The sequence below is a fragment of the Strix aluco genome, chromosome 13, assembly GCF_031877795.1.
Source record: "Strix aluco isolate bStrAlu1 chromosome 13, bStrAlu1.hap1, whole genome shotgun sequence".
NCBI lineage: Eukaryota > Metazoa > Chordata > Aves > Strigiformes > Strigidae > Strix > Strix aluco.
In genome coordinates this window covers 16,116,564-16,129,946 of record NC_133943.1, presented here as the reverse complement: position 1 = coordinate 16,129,946, position 13,383 = coordinate 16,116,564, and the positions used below count along the sequence as shown (strand labels likewise).

At 36.4% G+C, this 13,383-nt stretch overlaps 1 protein-coding gene across 7 annotated transcripts in view; it reads right to left on the bottom strand.

Moving 5' to 3' along the window:
• TENM2 (teneurin transmembrane protein 2) overlaps positions 1-13,383 on the bottom strand; it is a 700,085-nt gene that overhangs the window by 537,932 nt on the left and 148,770 nt on the right. For all 7 annotated transcript variants that reach the window (XM_074838105.1, XM_074838106.1, XM_074838107.1 and 4 more), the window contains exon 3: positions 1,846-2,136. In XM_074838105.1, coding sequence (XP_074694206.1) covers positions 1,846-2,071 — 226 coding nt within the window. In that variant the 5' untranslated portion in view covers positions 2,072-2,136. The remainder of the gene's footprint in view (positions 1-1,845; positions 2,137-13,383) is intronic.

The window sequence follows — 13,383 nt, the reverse complement described above, 5'->3', positions numbered from 1 at the left end:
CTGAGTGTTTCAATTCAGTTACCAACAATTTGCACTCCCCTTCATAAAGAGGGCAGATAAGAACACATTAAGAGCAGGAGGAGGATGAACAGTTGTCAAATCAGTAATCAAGAGAAAAAGAACACCCTCATGAAATGCCGAATAATGACCTGGAAACTAAAATGAGGCACTTGAGCTGAAGCATCAATCATTCAGATAGGGAAAAGTAATATTTAGATGACTCCTGTACACAAAGGCTGAACAAACCACAGTGAAAATGGCTCCACTAGCTCTTATGATCTCATTGCAGTTTGATGCATTATCTCTAGGTAAATACCTATAAGCAAAGAAAGACCCTACAAGAACAGAGATTACCTCAGAAAACAGAACTGCATGTTTGATAGACCAAGCACAATGCAAACACTTCCAAATGTCTGTACACAAATGTGAGAGAAACACGGGATTAGACAAGGGTTTAATTAGCGATGCTAATTAATAGATATTTTGATTTAAAGGTGAAGACACTGACTGCTCACAGAATGCTTTAAAGAAGTTGCGTGACATGATAGCAAGTATAAAAAAATGACCTTTCATTGAATGATCTCCACAGACAAGTGTGATAACTTAGAATTTCCTGAGTCACAATATTAGAAATGTGTAGTAGAGAACTATCATATGCCATTAACAAGGACATACATAAAATAGTAGCATTTCAGCAATTAAAGATCTACTAGATAATTTACCTTCCATTGAGAGGGGCACAAAGGGCTATAGACTTATGCCTCAAAACTGCTAATATCTTGCTTGACATAAACCATATCTGATTCTTCAACTGAAACTAAACCAAGTAATTGATTTTAAAAACCATATCTAATTGTTGACCGAGTGACAATTTAATCAGGCTATTTGGTCAAGTTAACCAGATGATTAAACACTGTTCCTATGAAGCAATGTTCAGTAATGGTTTCAACACACAGACTTATGATTTATTGAGACAAGTAAATACCTGAGAGTAAAACTGTGTTGTGTACAGTGCAAAGGTGCAAGCACAGATTTTTCAACTAAAAACATTTAGATTGTTAATTCATTAATTCATTGGACATAACGGGTATTTAGAATGAGGAACATTTTATAAAAGATTACTTCACCTTGCTTACAAGTTCACACAGGCAGGTTATTTGAAATGTTAGTTCTAGGATCTCAATGCTGTGATAATGTATTACAGTCAATTATAAAAGTAATTAGGTGGGTTTCCTCCTCCCAGTTTTTATAAGGTGAAGGGTGAGCAGTAAGGGTAAGCAGTGACAAAATGAAGCCAGAGAAAATGGCATTCCCATTCCCACATTTCAATTTCACAGCAGTTAAAAACAGGAAAGGAATTCTGAGGAATCAGATTAATAATGAATATACATTGGCCATATGGGGTTTTACCATAACAGTGTTTTAGTCATCTTTTCAGTCCAGGTGCTCTGTTAAAGACATACAAGTTTAGGTGAAAATGCCATTATTATTTCTAAAATGAACCTAGGAGAAGGAATACAAAGTTAGCATATCAGCCAACCCTGAGATCCATGACAAATACAACATCTGGTTAAGGATCACTATCATTTATGTTTATCAGGTATTTTGAACAGTGGATCCTGGACTGCCGCATTTACAAATAGTGAATTCCAACAGTATCAGGAATCTGAGAAGAGAAAGAACTTCCTAATTTAACCCCAAACAGTTGAAATAATGGTAAAATGGCATCCATTCTGCCACAGTTCTTCCATTAAAATTCCTTATAACACTGTATACTATAACAAGCAACAGAGATTGTCCACGGAGGATTACTGTGAAAGAAACCAGTTCTGACTTTAAACATACCTTGTCTTGGAAACTCATCCGACTCCCTGTGAACCAGGTCAGAAACTCGATTTCCATAGTGCATCCTAGTGTCATGATCGTACGCCTTCAGTGTCTCACTTGAGCTGTAAGACTTCTGAGTCGGTACTCTGCAGTCTTCACTGTCCAGCGAAGAACTTGTATAGCGACACTCCTTTCCGCACCGGCCCCGCGTCAGAGAACGGTGTCTTCTATCTTTTATATCCATTATTGTGAATCAAGTAGGACGTTTTCAGAAAAGCCACTCTTATATTTGGGGTCAGTCACTGTCACCTAAAAACAGGAAAGGATAATGAAAGAGTGAGCAATGTTGCTAACACATTTTGTTTTATTCTACTTTCCCTGACTTATCCTTGAAGAACAATGCAGCACAGATGGAGAAGAAAGAGAAGACCCACATGATGCATCCTTAGAAATTGAAATAATTGACCTGAAATGCTGTAAGAGAATTGCATTCTATCTAGATTATCATCTTATTGAAGAGTTTAAAAAATAATGATAAAATAAAATCACTGTTATCTTTTGATTTTTGAACGAGCACCGATAACAACACAGAACTGACAGAATAGTATTTGTTCCTGTTATGCAGTACAAAGAAAAGCAGACTCAAACCAGCTTTAATTATTTCTGTTCTTCCTGCAGGAGGGCTTGCAATTAAGAATGAAGCATGCAGGAGAGTTGCATAGAGGAGATTATTCCTATTCAGCATTAATGCATTACAAAGTTGTACATTATCCTTTAACAATGTGTTCACAAGCAGCAGCAACTGATTTTATTGTCCCTGGATAACATAATCCAGGGCCTTGTTCTCAACAAAAGGCCAGACCATGTATCTCCAGAGGTCCTTTCCAGCCTCGACATTTCTGCATTTTTATGATTCTCTGAACACACTTTGGGAATTGGTTGCTCTTGTGCACCACAGAACGTGACAAGATGCTCTTCTTCACAATCCTTCAAGATGACCAGTTTATCCCTCTCAGCAGTTGGAGCTCTTCAAAATATCTTCTTGCTCACTGGACCAGAAAGAGATAGATTCTTACAGTCTACTTAATCGGGACACCCTTACTGTGGCACATGTACTTTAATATATGCACAGCTAGCATGCATAAACCGCAAAATAAAAGATACCATAGAAAGAAAGAAATACAATAAGCATGAGCACCCTAACCACTGAGGTAATAATTATTTTGAGTTGGTATTTGTATGTATGTCTTTCTCTCATGGCATCCTATGCCCAGGTCTGTACCAGTCCTGAGAAATCCTGATGACAAAACTTTTTGCTTGAAATGAAATCTTCCCATACAAAAAATACCCAGATTTGCTAGCAAGCAAAAATTGGAACAAAACCTCTGCCTTTCTATACATGGCTAAGAAGGTGAAGAAATGGTTTTGGCAAATTTAGCTGGCACAGTTCAAGACTCTTTCCTTCCCATTGTCCCTTCTCAGCTCAGGTGCCTACTCGAAAGCCCAGCCAGCAGAACAGGAGCAGGTTCTGCACACCAGCTACACCCAGTCCCAGGCCTGAGTCTGTAATTAAACTACCAAAGCACTTCAGCAGTACGGTTCCTTCTGCCACCAAGGTAACAAACTCCAGCGAAAGATGATAAAAAACGCCAGAAGGCATTCCTGTCTTTCATTGTTGTACTTGTTTGCATCTGTAGGAGAGGAGGTCATAAGATTGTCATAAGTATTGGCTAAATCATTGCTTTTTGTATGAATAGATTATGTCCCTAGGAAAGAATTGGCCAGAGGAGCTACTGAACTTGAGAAAAGGTTTCTTAGCTTCATTTAGACTGACATTTAGACTTGTTGTGGTTTTTATTTTTCTTTCTATATTTTAAAGAAGAATGTTAGGTAACCAGGAGAAACAGCTGCTTTAAGCCACCCACAGGTACTCTACAATCTGTGAGCGATAAAAAGTGTAAACATTCTTACTTTTTTCTCCTTTTTCTCTTATTTTTAACTATGATGGTACATTTCAGAGGGGGAAAAAAACCACTACAGAACAACACACACACAAAAGCCAAAACAAAATCAGAAGACATTCAGCACTTAAAATTGGGTTAATTTTAGAATTTTACATTAAATAGAAAGGAAGGCAATACACACTCCCGTTTCTCACCTCTCTGAATGTCTGGTGGCTAAGTTGACTTCTCTATATCTGAATTATTCAGTTCAATTCTTTGGTCCTGTAATATTTATTAAACTCTAAAGCATGTTAAGTGTAAAGCATGTTAACACTGATGGCACAAATGCTTGAAGTTTGAGGAGATATATGATCGTTTAGATTAACAATGCTTGGCTCTTTGATCCCAGTTCAATGTTATCTCATCAAATTCGGGTACCAATATATCACTATTAGAAAACATGGAAACAGATGAATACAGTACAGTATTGAGCAAAAACTGCCAATTACTCTCCAATGTCTTCACACTACTGTTCAATACAAAAGCCTGTTATTTCATATAAAGGTACTGTCTATCAGTTCAGAAAAACAAACAGCTTTTTATTTTTATGATTGCTAAACTTTAAGCTGTCTGGCCTGATTTGTATTGTTTCTGAAAGAACATTTAATTCTTTGTTACTATAGTTAAAAGAAGGATTTACTATGACTGAGATAAAACTTCTGAGTATTTCCATGATATTAGCTTATTAAAGTATCTTCTCAGGCAGACAAGATTTTCTGAAATTGTTCCCTCAATAAACATTCTTTCACAAAGTTTTGCGTAATTACCTCACCAATACAAAAATAAAACAAAATGGTAAGACCATGCTCTAGTGTTGATAATGCCAAGAAATATTCCTCAGTCACCCTCGTGCAGAATGCAAGGTGCAACACCTGCCCTGCTGTTTCCATGACAAGTCCAAGAGGTTAACACAAGAAAATAAATGTAGAAATATGATAAATATGTCCCAACACATTTACTTTGACCTTTCTTAAGGAAAATCTTGTTACAAGAGTCAGCTGTCATAATAATTTGGTGAATAACTTCATCTTTAAAATACTATTAAAATTTTCTTGAACTTATCTAAATTTTAAGAGATGCTTAAAATATTACAGATAATTTGAAAAACATTTTTATTGGGGTTTTTATCCAATTACATGTTCCTATTTATTACAGTACTTCTAATTTTTTTCTGATCTTTCTATTACTTGTGGACAAATCCCAAGCATCTGAGACTAAATACATTTACCTAAATGCAACAAAATATTCTCATAGATTCTTCTTCTCTCATCTTCATCTCAGCTTTGGGGATTTCTATGAACAGAGCGGTCAGGCAAAAAGCAGTTCCACAGCATCCTCAACAAACTACTCTTAACATTCAGACAACAGTATCACCATACATGGCTTAAAATATGATGAAATGAAGTTGTAATACACTCCTAGAAAACTTGTTTCACATTTTTCTCACGCTTATCTTAAATAGATGAAATACTGTTTCAATTCAATGCTAAACACCTTCCCTGTTAGATAGTCAAATCTTTATGTAATGTATTCCTGGAAAGGTAAAATGTGATAGCTTTGATTAAGCGAGAATAATGGTGAGATTCAATTTGAGTTTAAAATTCCTGATACTCTTTGACTGGCCTGTCTCAAGGGCTCTCTATGAATGGTTTATTTTGAGTAAGTGACCTAAATAGTAACTGATTTAATAATTTCTTTTGTTTCAAAGGATTTCACTAAGATTGCTCATATGGACCCACTTATACTACAGAATAGTACAACCACTGACAACTGACTTCAACTGTTTTTCTCATCTATCATTATTTTAATTATCTATGAAGCACTAATAGGACCCCCATCTAACTTTCTAAATAAGGTATTTATGGCTTGCAAAAGGGTTGGTCAAGTTTCAAGGGCGCATAGTCTCAATTGATCTAGACAGATAGTAAATCTAAAGCAATGAATGGGACATGCTGTATCTGCTGCTGACGTACAGACATATATCGCATGTGCTGCAAGTTACACGTGTCTAATAAACTTTGGACTTATATCACCCAATATAAGATTTCTTGTGTTCATGTGCAGCAACTATTTACATGGACATGACCACCGCAGTGACAACAAGAGCATAAGTGGGGTAGTCCAAGGGCATCAAATCACTGTATGTCCTGAAGAGAGCAGAGAAAAAAAAGAAAAAGCTGAGGAGCTGAGAAGTGAAAAACAGTTTTTTGTTTAGGGGTTTTTAAAAAAATTGACCACTTCTTTTTGTGTTAGCAAAGTCAAATCAATAGGAGGCATGGAGGGAGGACTCAAAGTGAATTTTAATGGCTTAGTGAAGCCTACGCTAAAACTCTCTTTAAATCTGAAGCTGATTCGTACACTGATCTTACCTAAGTTATGTGCTTGTTTCTTGCATTTTCTAATGATCCCTTATACTATTACAGCGTACATGGCCATTAGAACTGCCACTCACAATAGACAGAATGCAGTAATCACTTGCAAGTTCAAGAGAAAACAAAGCACTTCACATTTACTTTGTGCCCCTAAATAACCTAGCACAACCAGATCAAAACATTACAATAGTGCATGCAATATTAGAAAGTCTTTTTTTTTTTTTTTTTTTTTAAAAGTAGTACACCATGTACCAATCTGTTCATTAAAAACCAGGTCTCTTAAAAGCCTGTACTTCTTTTCATCATCAACAATTGGAAATAAGCTTGTGATTTAGAGATTCAAATGCTGTTCATTATTTTATGCAAAGACTATTTCTGAAATGAAAAAATTCAATAATTCAGCTTTGGCACAGTATAAATTTTTAGGGAATAAATAAAAGGGTTTTTGCTGATTGTAGTATTAGTGATAAAGTATATCTTCTAGATCACCTCTGCCTTTTAAAAAAGGCAATAAACAAAATGCATTTTTTTAAATTAAATACTACTACAGTACGTACACTTTGTTACATGAACTAAAGCTGATGACAAGTATGCTGGTTTTGATTTGGGCCAAAAATCAAAGTATATTTGGACAGTCTGGTGTAATAATGTAACCTCATTTTCCACTGATTCCTTCTTCTGATTTTTCATATTTTTTTTTAATCCAAATACTGAATTTCCCTTTTTGTGTAGCTACTCTAGGTATTGTGCCAAAAATTAGATGTATTTAGTATGACACGTGAAATTTCAGAAGAGTCTTGATGAATGATTCAAGTTTAAGTAATAGAGAATATACAGTGCTTATAGGCATTGTGTTGTGCTTTAGTGCAGAGAAAACCATCTTTTTTTGGTTTGTTTTTTTTTTTTTTTTTTCTTCTAGTAAATAAAAGCTGTAGGAAGTATTTTCAGACTAAGGGCAGTCAAAATTGTAAACATAACAACAAAATCAAACACCACACCAAATATTTATATATGTATTTTTATGTACTTAAATAGACCTATTTTTATTTCCAGACTATCTTCTGAGATTTCTGTTCTCCAGGAATTTCTTAGAAATCCCAGAACTGTTTAAATCTATTATGAAAATAACATCCCATTAAGAAAATAACATGCCATCAAGAACTGATGAAAAGCCCAGGAGCTAGAGACAGCTTTCTAACAGTCTTAGTCTCACATCATTCCCTGACTGCTAAGGATTAACCCCTTATTTTCCCCTACGTGTTGGGCAGTGAGGGTCGACCTACGTGAGCACATTCTCTTCTCTGTACTGAGAGGCTTCAGAATTGCAGTTGACCAGTTGACACTGAGGATAAATGGGGAGTTTCTTTCTTAAAACAACTTCATGTCAGTTTAAAAAGCAGCTAGACAAACTTGGATACAAATTCCTCAATGTTATTAAACGTGGCTTCTGATATATGAACCTCACGAGCTGGGGATCAACATAGATTTGGAAACTGTACCAGTAAAATTTCACTATTAGCTAAGCATTTGCCAGTGTTCAAGGTCTGAGGCAGAGTGTGGCACATATGAACCAACCGATTCTTCATTTTCATTTCATCTGCTATGAACTGTGTGCTCTTCCCCCTCCAAGAACAACATGAGAAATAGCAAGCTCAACAAACACATGCGACATGTTCCAGAGCAGGAAGAAAAATAGTGGCCTTTAAGCCTCCATCACACAAAGCTCATTTATGCCTTAATAAGTCCACACAGTGTATGTACATGATTTTTCTTGAAAAGTTATTTTGAACTCACTAAAATATTACTTGCGTCCCACATATTTCAGTTGCTGATCATCAAAAGAGTATGGCAACTATCATGTTGATTCCCAGCCACTGTAAGTAGATTATATCACACTGACTCAGAAAGACGGCCATGTTTTGTAAAAACATGTGACACAAGCAATGAAAAAAGTACAGGCATTTACAAATAGCAAAAAATTTAACTCATTTTTCAGAGAACAGCTTATAAACCCACCCAAATTAGTACTAAGCAGAACATTTCTAGTTATATAAATGAGGCTGAAATTACATCTACTTTTCTTCCTAGATATACAGAAATAAAACAGTAGAAAGAGTTTGAAGGAGAAGTAAAGAAAGTGACAGAATAAAAATGTTTGTATATCCTGGAATTGCTCAGCCGTGTGAAGTTTTCAAGTTTTTCCTCTTGAAGAGTGTTTGTTCTTCTTTTCTGAATGAGACATTAACATTCCCCCCATTGCAAACACTGTCTAAATAAAAAAAATTGACGTTGTAACCAGGGATAACATATTTCCACTCCTAACTCAAAGCTATTTACAAATATTTATTAGGCTTTAGGACAGCCATGAGAGCTAAATCGGTATTATCCTTATTCTACAGAAAAAGTTAAACACCGAAAGCATAAATATCCCATCTGAAGTCATATGAGTTTGCTGCACACTGAGAACCCCGAGTTCCAGTTCTTGGTTTCCTGCTCACAGTATAATTGTTATCTACATAATTCCATCATGCTATGCAGTCAGATAAAAAAAAGAATCAAGTCACCATAGAACAATATAACAAGCCAACTTCTCAATTAATATAATTACTTAAAATTAGTATAGCTGAACAAGTTCACAAAATGGATTTAAAGATCAAATACAAACTGGCCACTTCAAAAGACCAAGTTTGGTAAAAATAATTGCCTAAAGAACATTATTAGTCTTCTACTGCCTAGGAAGAACAAACAATACTATTATCTACTGCTAAAATGCTGTTAATGAAGAAAGGTAGAATAATTTATCATTGCATAATTAGCACAATGCAGTTAAGCATGTTCTAACGATTCTGTATAATAGTTTCCTATCACTAGAGAATACTTTTGAATCAGGAAATAATTGTCTAAATAATTTCTGATTAAGGCTTTGATCAAACTGATCAACATTTATAGAAGTGAGATAGATCTAAATGCCCATGCAATGAATGACAACTTGCTTTATTTAATTGTCCACTGGTAATGTTCTTTTTTCCTTCTAATCCTAGGGTAGAATGCTGTCTTTAATTAAGTTAATGGGATTTTTAACCTAACTAGCAATGGAGCCAAGACATCAAGCTGGTTGGAGCACAAGATGTGCTCCAGCTATTCCCCCTCTCTTCTGCTTTCACCAACAATTAGTCATTAGTCCATTTAGCTTTATATCAGCTATTTCCAGTGTTCTGTCCTCTTGTCAGGCTCCTCTGTCTTTCCATTTTCTCAAAAACCTTATTTATCCCTATACTTTCAGTTATGGATTTGAATGTTTTTAATTTCCACAAGCCTTTTCCTTCACACCCAGGCTAATCCATCAGCTGTGTCTGAGAACTCCTGGGCACTGTGCTCCCAATATTAGACTCAAGGGCTTTGATTTGGAACACGACTGTGCTATAAAGCTGGAGAAATGTGACTGACATGAAAGGACTTGTACTCTTCTTGCTCCCAAGCAGCTTCCATGCCAAGAATTTTAAAACAGTTCCTTCCTAATTTTTCTCCACTTCCTCATGTTAAAACATTCTGTAGTTGTACACCTGTTGGGCAACTTCATTCCTGCTGGCAAGAGCAGGAGCTGTACCACTGGGTAAAAGATCAGCCAAAAGAAAACCATTAGAAACGCACCTTTCATTTCTTGTTTACTCTTAATAGATGGATACACTGTTAAGGGGGAAATTTTCCAGAATCTGAGATCAAGCAAAGCTCCTGTGTGCACCTTGTCAGAGGATGCTACTATGTAAGAAGATCACGTTGCTGAAAAGGTTTCTCAGTGATTTTCAAAACTCTACAAGACTATTCTCAGAACTCATCAAATGTAGCAATCATGCAAACAGTTATGAGTTTAGGTACTTTACTTATCATTTCAGTTGAGAACACCACCTGCTTTTGACTCTAAATTTACATCATTCTCTCTCATTCTGTCCAAGAAACACTCTCCCCTTCTTTCTTTAAAGCTTCAATGGAACCTCTCCGTCCTCAATTTGATACTAATAATTTTCCTATGCTCGTTAACCAGATGCTTTAATATGCTTTCTCCCTGCTAGCAGTGTCAACCAATGAAAATATTCTTTGAAGAAGGCTTTATTAGAGACCATTTTTAAAGCTGTATAAACTTATCATGACAATAAAATGCAACAATATTTTAAAATGCCTAATAGTATTTAGTAGAATTTCAATAAAGACAGCTATTCCCAATTACACAAGTAAAAAACCCACTCAGCTAAGCTCTGAACATCCCCTCTATTGGGGGCGGGGAGGGGGATGGGGACAGGGGGGAAGGAAGAACGGGGCAAGAAAAAGGAAAAAAAATAGTACTTTTGTTTGTGTAAACTATTAGCCTTACTCCTTGGGAGTTCTCTGCCTTCGTAAACACACAGATTTTACCAGAAATAACAACTTCCTAAAGTGATCCTTTGTTTTAAATGTTCAAAGGTAAGCTAAGAAAAAAGTTAAAGGGAAAAAAGAAATATGAATGGAAGACAACGGTACATCATGTTAAGGCACACAGAATAGATGACATTATATTTCAACAGCTTCCATAAAAGTATTTTCTGAAGCATTTTAAATTCTAGATCACCTGAGACAGCAATGAAATTCTACATAATGAAGTAAGAAGGCTGCACTATGAGTTTCTCAGCAATGACTACACCTCAAGTGTTGTTCCATCTTTCAATAAAGGAAAATTAATTTCTTTATAAAAATTAATTAAACCTCGCAGCAATGGATTAAATGAATAGAACTATTATATAAAATGACCAACTGTAACTCAAAATCTCTGAAGTGAATTTCCAGTGTCCACACAGCAAGGGCTTGGCAGGGACACAACTGAGGTCCTGTCACCCTGAAAGCTAGTCCACCCAAACCTGCAGTGCAAGGGTTGCTTGCATATTATCATAACAGAAGAGGGCAGAAAGGGTTATCTTGATTAATGGAAATCTTTTTAATACTTAAGTCAAGAAAAATACACTTCTAGGAATTCAACTGGTGCAAAACCACAAGAAGCAGCGAATGCCTCATCTTATCATACAGTCACTGTGCAGACACTACTACCTCCTCTGTTCCATCTCCAAATCATGAAGAAAAAGGCCACATCACTCCGGAGGAAAATCAGTCTAGAGAAAAGGCCACATGTTTCAAGACATGTTAGGTACCTAGTTATTTAGGACAGTACATGTAATCCAACGTATACTCTCACACTGCAATTTCCTTCTGCAGACTTCTTGGATAAGACCATCATTTTGCTTACTGCCTTCTGTCTGTGGGTGTCTCCAAAGAAAGCCTGGCATTTGCTGGCAGATAAGAGGTTTCCTCTGTGTCACTTTGTCAACAGTCACTGCTCACGTGGCTGAGTTGTCAGAAGTAAACCCATTCTGGCTCCTCAGCTGCCATAATTCTCAACCGTGTATGTGATCTTTATCCAACACCTAGCAGGAGGTGCCTGAAGGCACCTGGAGACAGCAAGGTCTTAAGCTGTACCAGCACATAACATGGGAGTTCACATGGGGATATTCTTAAATAAGCTACTGCACGAGAAATGCAAACAACCATCTCCTATTCACTGGGTGTGGCTGAGTTTCAGAAAGCAAGAACAGTCACAAGGAAGTAATCAGTTAAAAAACACTCTCAAAACTGCAAGGAATCTTTACAAAATCCACCTTGTCCTTTCTTTCCATTGCCATTTCACAGAAAGAACAATAACAAAGCTGCAATGTCTAATTTCTTCTCGAGACTAAGCTCACTGCATTAAAGCCAGCCCCCACAATTTTGCCATCTGGTGCCTAGACTGCCGTGTATCCAGAATAGGGATGCCTATATTCTTCAACTGCCATGGTCAAACCTTCCAGGCAAAAGCATCAGCGTTTTATGACAAGGATAGAGATAAAAGCTAAGGGAACTTGACAAGAAAGATTTTAAAAAAAGTAAAACAAATGTTTCACCTACCACATTCAGCTGTACCACTGACTTCCAAAATAAAATTTAACTTCAGTGAAGATACTTAGTTTAAACTAATATCTATTGTCTCTGTACAGCTATACAGACATCCTGTTCTACATCCATAGTATATGGAATTGAGAATATTTTAAGATTGCTATTAAAATTACTTTATTCTCTAAAGCTACTGGAATTGATAAAGTTTATAACTTTGTTTTTCAAAACAGAAAAGTAACAAGAGGTCCAAAATTTAGTTAATTCTTCTGCTAAGGATTAGATCTTATGTACGGAGAACAAAATAAATAACACAATTTAACAAAAATTACATCATGAAGCTAGAATTCTCTACAGTTATAAACAACTTGTTAAAAGTTAAACACAAGCCTTAAAATGGTCTCCTTGTTCCAATTATCTACCTAGATAAATGATTTCTTAATATTATTATTTTTAGCAGTACTTTACAGACGGCAACAATATTGCATTGAGTTCTCCCCCCACAAAACAAGAAAGATGTTCGTGAACGGGAGAAAGTCCAGGGAAGGATGCCAGTGTCTCAAGGGAGTGGAGCGTGTGATGTGCGTGGAGAAATGGAGGAACTGGGCCTGTTTAACCTGCTGAAGAGCTGCCTAAGCGGGACCTAGTAGTGGCCTTCCTGTACCTATGCAGATGAGGGAGCCAGGATCTTTAGTGAGGAAAACCAAAGATGAGTGAGAAACCATAGGCACAAACTGAACTACAGGAAGCTCTGATCAGAAATGATGTGGGTAAAAAACACTATAGGGACAAATATGTACTGGAAGAGGTTGCTGCAGACGCTGGGGAATTTTGCACATTTGAAGACTCAACAGAACAAAGCCCTTAGCAACCTGGTCTTGGTTCAGCTTTGAAGCTTGGATTAGGTGAGCTCCAGAGGCCTTTTCTAGCCTCAATGGTCTGTGACTCTACGATATTCTTAATTTAGGAAAAGTTCCATAGTCATTAAAAAAAAAAAAAAGTATTTATTTAGGAAACAAGCTTGTAAAGTGAACACAAGATAAAAGCTTCGTAAGCTGGGCGTGCAGGTTTAAAAACTGAGAGCTTTTTAAAGTAGAAAATCCATCTAAGCTTGCAGGTTTACAGCTGAGTTCAAAGCTTCAATAGCACAATAAGGCAGAGGCTACATTATGTCTGCACACACCTGCAGATTGCAGAGGACCAGCAAACATCAGTGCAGTGGGGTCCTT